Source organism: Convolutriloba macropyga, chromosome 10 (genome assembly GCF_964194025.1).
Source record: "Convolutriloba macropyga chromosome 10, txConMacr16.3, whole genome shotgun sequence".
NCBI lineage: Eukaryota > Metazoa > Xenacoelomorpha > Acoela > Convolutidae > Convolutriloba > Convolutriloba macropyga.
In genome coordinates, this window is record NC_134477.1 from 12,370,694 (window position 1) to 12,378,872 (window position 8,179).

An 8,179-nucleotide genomic window follows, 5' to 3' on the forward strand; every position below is an offset into this window, starting at 1 on the left:
GTGGATGAGCGGGGTCGGAACTTTATGTGCGATCGCACATTTCCGAGCGTCCTTGTTAAGTCTAGGCGAGTACTAAGAGAAATTAACCTTTACCTTTCTTAACATTTGTGAGAACAAAAATTCAAGCATCAGAGGAAAATTTTATCAATCGAAAAGTCGCATGAAAACGCCAAAACCAGCAGGAACCAAATAAATGCTTCAAACTTTGCTTGAGAGAAATTACACTCTAATAAATTTTTTTCACACCCTTCCTTCTGATCTCAACTTCCAGAGCAATGGTTTCGCCTTATTTTTTTTCGTAAACTACCTTGGCACTTTCTGTGCCACGCACGGAGTAGCACGAGCCGTCTTGTTAAATACTATAATAATATTGTGAGCGCAGTTAGTTAATATGACATCTGCTAGAACTACCTTGAAATACTTGACGTTCATTGAGTTATCGGGTCTTAATGTAACGGGTTACTGGGAATATGCTGTAATTTCTTAGTGACTCAATGTATTTCAGGCTCGAAAATGCTTCAAAGAGTGACCTGACTGGTCTCGAGCGTTTAGTCAATTATCAACTATTGTCGACTGAATCAATGTATTAGTTAATAATGTGATGGTATTTCAAAGCGGTCTAATTGTGTTTGAGTGATCTCAAGTGACAAAAAAACAACACATGAACCTTTTTACAGCGCAAAGATCAATGCTGCAATCGGGACAATATGATAAATTGTCACGGGAAACGCTGCGAGGAGAAAGTTCAACTGTTCACTTTCGAACCATTCTTTGAGAGAAATTTCACCAAAGTGCAAAGGCTGGGAAAGGGTGGCTTTGGAAAGGTTTGGAAAGTCTTGAGTAAAGATGGTAGTGAATACGCGGTCAAAAGAGTGCGAATTGTTTGTCCTCTTGGAGATGATAATGACGATATTGAGAACAGCTCTCTGCGTGAAGTTCTCTTGTTGAAAAATGTTAGCGGTCACCAAAATGTCATAAGTTACCTTAAATCTTGGATCGAGCACTCTTCGTTGACTACAGTGACCTCAAAAGAGGAGTGCGGAAACGCTCAGCTTGTCAATGTTCAAGGGGATCAGAGTCACAATGAAAACGGTTACAGTGCTCATTCTGATGAAATTGCTGCTAATTTTCTGCAGGATTTGCCCGTAACACATTCTTATTTGGAGGACTTTGGTGGCATTTGCTTGGCGAGTTCTTTAGATGAAAGAAATGAAGATGGATGTCAATCTTGTGACTCTGGCTTGCTTGAAAACAGTGAAAATTTGATCTCTGAGGGCCAGGAAGTAGCTCTGGTTGAAAGCAATTCCAGTGCAACAGCTCAGTCGAGGCAGTATTTTGAAGTTGCCAATGGTGATGACATTAAATTGACCAATCAAAGATGTGGGCACGTAAGGAACCGGTCTAATGATAGTGGGCTCTCAAGCTTGATAAATTCGCTTCAGAATCAGAGTGATAGAACGCACAGACGTAGTTGCTCGCAGGGTGAATCATCTAAATTGAATATTGATCAATTTTTTCCTTCAACGCCTTCATTTCAGCCAGAATGGACGTTTGGTCATCTACAGAGTGCAATAAATAGAAACGTTTCATATGAAATTAATTTACCTAACAGATTTAGTTCCATGGAAGCTCAACTCAATGCGTGTTCGTCTCTCACCTCTGCAGAATTGGATTTGCTGTCCATAGACGGGTTTTCGGTGGCAGAATCTTTAAACCTTTCCGACCTCTCACGTGATGACGATACAATTCGTTTCGAATCAAATGAACAAAATTTGATCGAATCTAGTGAGCAAAATCAAGTGACGATTACAAAGAACTACCATGACAACGGTGAAGAAAAAATTGGACCAACTACTTCATCAGAGAACCCCGACAAAGAAGCGTCTTGTTTTGTACTGTACATTCAAATGCCGCTCTTCGACACCGATTTAAAAGAGTACCTATACAGTCGAAGTGCAATCTGCCTGTCCGAAAACAAATTTTTATTTAAACAAATTCTCAGCGCTCTCAATCATATCCACGATCACCATATCATTCATAGAGATCTGAAACCGGCAAACATTTTTCTTTTTCGTGAGTCTAAGGAACTGTGCATTGCTGATTTTGGGCGTGCAATAAGACAAAATTCTGTAGACGATGACTCTAAGTTATCGTCAGATGTTGGCACTACTTTATACATGGCGCCTGAGGTTCAAGGAAGTTGCTACGATGAAAAGTGCGATTTATACAGTGCTGGAATTGTCCTATTTGAGTTGTTCACTGTCACGAGTGCCTCCAGCACTGCAGATACAGAAGCGAATATCAATTTTATGAAAGAACAGCGCTACCTTCCGGAGCATCAATACAGTGATGAGTTTGGAATTGCACAACTTATATTGAATTTGACTGAAACAAAACCACAGGAACGTCCTTCTGCAAGCAACGCGTTGGGTAAGTTAGTTTGAAACAGTAATTGAGGACAAGACAAAGCAATTTTTCAGTAAGTCTTACTTAGAGAAATATCTTAACTAGTTGAAAGTCAGTATTTCATTGAGCTTTATGAATCTGAATTTCGACAAGAGTAATTCGGCTGGCAAAAACTTCAATTTTTGACTACGCTTGAAATGCTTTTGAAAAATGTAACTATTGTAATTAGGAGGGCCTTTTTCATGCAAAATTTTTGCTTTACAGGTATTAGATAAAACAAAATTTCTTTGTTCAGATGCTGTAGATTAAATTGTATTTCCTGCATTTGGAAAAAAGCAATTTCACGACTTTGTCTTTGTTACCGCCTTGAATTGAGCAAATGTCATTGCTTTGTTTTTTATAAACGATTAATGAGTTTAATTTGCTTGGAAAGCATTATAGATTCACAAGAAGTTTTTCGAAGACTGACAAATTAGATAAATTGATTGGGAGAAAAACATCAGAAATTAAAAATAGACGTTTCCATTAAGGAACTTTTTTAAAACTTAACATTTGTTCAGTTACTTGTCAAATATTTAATATCATAAGTTTATCTATGTTTGGGGAAAATGAAAAGATGTTTTTTATTAATAAAAGGAAAAGAACAATAATTCAAAATTCTGGCAACCTGTGTATCTTAGGGAAGCTACCTATCTTCTATAATACCTAAATGATTCAGAAGTTTTCTTTCCCGGGTTTCTCTAACTTTTCACAATGAAGCAACGTCACCATCTAAAGAAAAACTGATTGTTTATTTTCAAATTTCTTTTCGATTACAGCATGCTGAGGAAGTTTTTCATTATCTCAATATAGAAAATTTGGCCTGAGATGAGTTCCAATCAAGCTTTTGATTGAAAAAAAATAACATTTTGTTCTTTTTGAAATTGTTTCGATCCTTTCTCGAATTTTACTCTTTCCGTTTTTGACAGTTGTTAGAAGAAGCATTGGGTTTGGAGCTATTTATAATTGCTCTCGAACAAAGTTTGATGCAATTATCGTAAACGTGTTTGTCTTTTATGCAAATTTTTGGTTGATCCTTTCGACTTAGTGACGTTTACGTCCTTGTTTTTTTGTCGTTTTGTTTGAATTGTTCCTCAAATTTCTCTCTTTCACAATTTCAAGCAGCTGAACTCATTTGGCGGCAGTTCATTACTAAAACTCAATTGAAAAGTTTGCCAAAATTGATTTTATTTTTTACTCTAAATTTTTATTAGTTGTTAATAGCCGCACAGCGATAGCTGGGGCTATTATTGGCCTTCTCTTGGTTTTTTACAATTCAAAGAATTTTACTTGTATTGGGGGCTGTCTTTTTTTAAGATCTGTGCACACATTTTCATGATTTTTGAAGTCAAATTGGAGTAGTGATTTTGATCACGCCGAAACAGGAAATGGAGGGAAAAAGCGAGTGGTTTTGCGGCGTGATATTTTTTCGCTCTAATTTTCAAGTAGAGTGAGAAAACGGTGTTTGAACAAATGTTAGCTTTCTCGCTAGTGGTTTTTTGTTCACAAGCGGCAATTTCACTTCGATTTTTACTGTTTTTTCGATTTTTTGATCGGATTTTTCTAAATGGTTTTCCCGATCCAATCATAGTTCATCCTAGGCCTAGTTTTTCTTTGAATTAAATTTTCATTTCTCGCTAGTGGTTTTTTTGTTCACATGGGGCATTTTGACATTGATTTTCTGTTTTTTCTTATTTTTTCTGTTTATTCAATGAAAATTCTTTGAATTGTACGTCAGGACTTGTCTTGCTATGTTTTTTTATTTCGTCGTCATGATTTTCGTTACAACCATATGACGTCACAACCACTTCAAATCTGCTTTTTGTTCATTCGTTCATGCAATTTCTATTGAATTGCGTGTGTGACCTCATTTTTCACTCTTAGTTTTTTTTTGTTCATTCGCGCGATTAAATTTTTGGTCACACTTGACTTACCTCACACTCAAAAATGACTTTCTCACTTAGAAATTGACTTTTATTTACTTTAATTCAAAGAGATAAGGTCAAATGGGTGTGTGTCACTCTAAATGAAAATTATGTGAGAGCAGCTAATAAAGGCAGCAATAACTCATACAGATTTTTAATCAAAATATAACATATCAGCCTTCAATGAAGAGACAATTTTTTTGGTGTCTTTTTTACTGATTTTTTTTTGAGACTGTAGATCTACGAAGCTATTGCGGCTATTTTCTGGCAATATGCCAGCTATGTTTATTTTTGATTATTATAACCTCTAATGACGTCCTTTGAAGCCCCCTCCACCAACTGAAGTAGACTGAAATTGATTTGAGCTCCGAATAGTCGTTCGAGAGCAGTTCTTCTGACATTAGTCGGTTATATTTGAATGGGATTGGTCTTTGAACTGTAATGAAGCTTTTGATTGTAATTTTGTATTTCCGAATTCAAATACAATTGAATGGAAAACAGCATCCATACCTGCATCCATTTAAACGAACAAATTGTAATATACTGAAGATTTATTAATGCAAATTTCTTCTAGTCGTATGTACTTGAACATTTGTTACAATATTGCAGAATGGTATTATGAACGAGAGTTTCTTCAAAAGGTGGAAAACTTTTCAAATGTAAAGATTATAAGATGTACTGTGGTATGCATAGCAGGGTAGCCTCATTATCGTGGTGCAATTGTTTTAGAATACCTTGAAATGTGGAAAATCTGAGAGTAATTTGCAATCTGGTTTGATCTGTGTCATTATTCCATCTGTGTTAATGGTTGAAGTTTGCAGCTGGACAAATCTCAGAATGCACAAATGCTGAACTGTAGTGTCAATTTTTCATTCTGGTGTGCGATCTGACTCAATTATCAATCAATGTATCTGTTTTTGTCTTTGAAAATAAATATACTCTCGTTAACAAAAATAAATGTTAAATAGCAAAATTACAAAGTAGACAGCCTGTTGTCGAAGAGAATTTTCCGTAACATTCCAATTTCTATTTTCCTTAATTATTTTAAGAATCAATTGCAAATCGACAGAATTTTAATTATTTTTATTTATCTGTAATTTTTTTTTAAAATGACAAATGTACTCACGGAGAAGATCCAGAAAGAAGTTTGACAGCTTTCCGTGGAAAGCAGTAAGTTGAGCTCGGCGTGAAATCTTTTCAATAGGATCATGCCTCCGTTTTGAGCAGTTTTTGCATAGAAAATTAATGATTAAGATGAGCAGATTACACCTGGAAGACGACCTACTGTTTTTTTACGGATAACGGCAATGTTCTATATGGATTTTCTCCGTAAGTGCTTTCGTTTTTTCTATAACTTAGAACATCATGAAATTAAGGAAATGGGAATGTTGCAGATAATGCTCTCTAAAACTGTGATCTGGTCGTTTAGTTTTGTTAACAAGTGTAATGACAGAATTGTGTGTCGTTGAAAGTAGTTAATATTTGCGCAAATTACCGTTATTTTTCAGTCAATGACGAGAGAACGGTTGTTTTATATTTTGATGTATTATACTGATGTCTTTATTTTTCTGAAGAGCTTTTATTTGTGGTGAATAACAATTATCTTTCCTGTAGTTTTACTATTTAACTATATATTCTCATTATACTTTTGGAAAAATTGTAAAAATTAAGTTGAACAGTACAATGTTTGAAAATTTAACTTATAGGAACTCTACTTTTTCCTGACAGATTTGAACTCGATAATCGATATTTTAACAGCCTTTCTGATATTTTAACTGCAATGATCAGTCCGAAATGCTATTAGGCTACTCAAGCCATCATCAAAGCAGAACAGAAATAAGTTTGTTCAGACAGGCTATTGGCAACGAAAATTTGGTTCACGGGAGAGAAGGGTAGCTTATGTTCAATTGATGTCCACGGAGCTAAAAATGGGAGTTGCAATCACATATAGTCCTTCGTTCCGCTATTCTAAAAGTTTCGAAAAATGACTTTGATGTAGCGATTAAGATGAAAGAGTCAGAGCTCGGGAGATTTTCGCAATTAAATCTCATGGCATTCCGCTGTACGTCCTTTAGGCTCTGTCCATCATGTTCCACTTACGTCTGTCTAGAGCTTCCGTGTACCACAAACGCAACCCATTTTTGCCAGGTTATTATCGATTTGGGTTTTCGCGTTCTTGTAGAAACTATGACATACCTTAATAGATAACATACTCATAACAACGTCTTACCGTAGCTTAATTGACCATAATCGTGGAGATAACTTATGTTTGCCTAAGTCAACTTATGAAACGAAAATTGAGATGATGATTTAATGGAAATAGCTCTTAGGTTTCCATTAGTTTCCAGTGGTTCACATAATTCAGAAGTGTTTGCAAAAACAAAAATAATAAGGTTAGTCCCAAAAAACCGAAAAAGTAACACCTATGGAGAAGTCAGAGCCAATTGATAGAAAAATGTTTTATCTGAAATACTAGAATCATGTCTGTTACTTCTCGCTATTTATGTTCAATTGATGTCTGCTTGGTGGGTCGGAAAAAAAGGTCCTCGAAGTTTTGAAAAAATTTTAAATGGTCTCGAGATGAAGGGAAGCAGACCCCCTACTGGAGATCTGAAGGCCTTTTGTCATGATTTTTTATTCCAAAGCTAGGTCCAAGTTTGTTGACTAGTATATAATTTTAAGCGTTTTTATATAGGAAACAATATAACAGTTGCTAAATTTCCGCAATCCACCTTTTTTGTCTACGATGATAAGAAAAAGGGCAGCTGAGTACAGGGCGAAGTGGCCTAATGCTGTTCCGCTGGATTACGCAGGAACCACAAAAAATTGTCTAGAGCCGAACGCCCGGGGAACAGATTCTCTCTCATCGAAAGGTATTTCAGAACTATCTAATGGTTTGGTTTCTACCATATTTTATTATAAAGAAAAACCGAATTGTATAATAAGATAAAAATTGCAAAATAATTTTTTATTTAACGTAATTAGTTTCGCAGAGATGGTTATACTTATTAACAAGGAGGCTCAGTAATGTGCGTTAGCAAATAATGTTCCGGCATCGCGCATGTATGTTTTTGGAATAATACGACTTCTAATAAGACTACTCTACTACTAATGAGACTAATAATACTTCTAATACGAATAATAAGACCGAGACAAGCAACAAAATCAAATAAAATCAAACAGTGTTTTCATCCAATACTCGATGTCCATTTGTTGAATAAAAAATTTAATCAAGTTAGCCTCAAAAAATACCTGAACTAAAAAAATCATTTACTTCACTAGAAAAATTCGTGACCAGTCTTAAATGAAACTAGTTAAGCGACAAATGGGCAAACTTAAAAAAATACGTTTGTATTTTTCAAAAACAATTTAATACAAAATAGCTATTTGATAGACAAATCATTAAATAGGTTCATTTTTAAAGACTTTTCTCAATATGACATACGTAAACAAAAACGGTCGAAAAGTGAATTTTCGAAAAATCGGAGTCGAAGTCGTTAACACAATAAACGATGCACTAAAAACTCTTTATATCTTTAATTTTGACTTTCTTCAACGTCAATGAAGTGAGATCTGCCTGTAATTAATAAGATCACGTAACAAGTAGACAAAAAAGCAAAGCAAAGTTAAAGGTTTCGTCTAATTTTTTGTTCAAAAAAAACATTTGATTTCAAAGTCATGAACATAGCAGGAGAAGTCCTGAAATGCAATCCAAGTAACTGAATGAAAGAGAGACGTAATGAACCTGAGCAGCAGTTCAATTGAACAATCCCAGCCAACAAGACAAAATCTCAAAAACTAAAAGAATC

At 35.1% G+C, this 8,179-nt stretch overlaps 1 protein-coding gene across 1 annotated transcript; it reads left to right on the forward strand.

Annotated features, from left to right (window-relative positions):
• Positions 1-471: 471 nt before the first annotated feature.
• Positions 472-5,384, forward strand: LOC142348287 (uncharacterized). The gene is made up of 2 exons (XM_075399583.1): positions 472-2,430; positions 5,100-5,384. Exons 1-2 carry the CDS (start codon positions 708-710, stop codon positions 5,123-5,125), a joined length of 1,749 nt encoding a protein of 582 aa, XP_075255698.1. The 5' UTR covers positions 472-707; the 3' UTR covers positions 5,126-5,384.
• Positions 5,385-8,179: the final 2,795 nt, after the last annotated feature.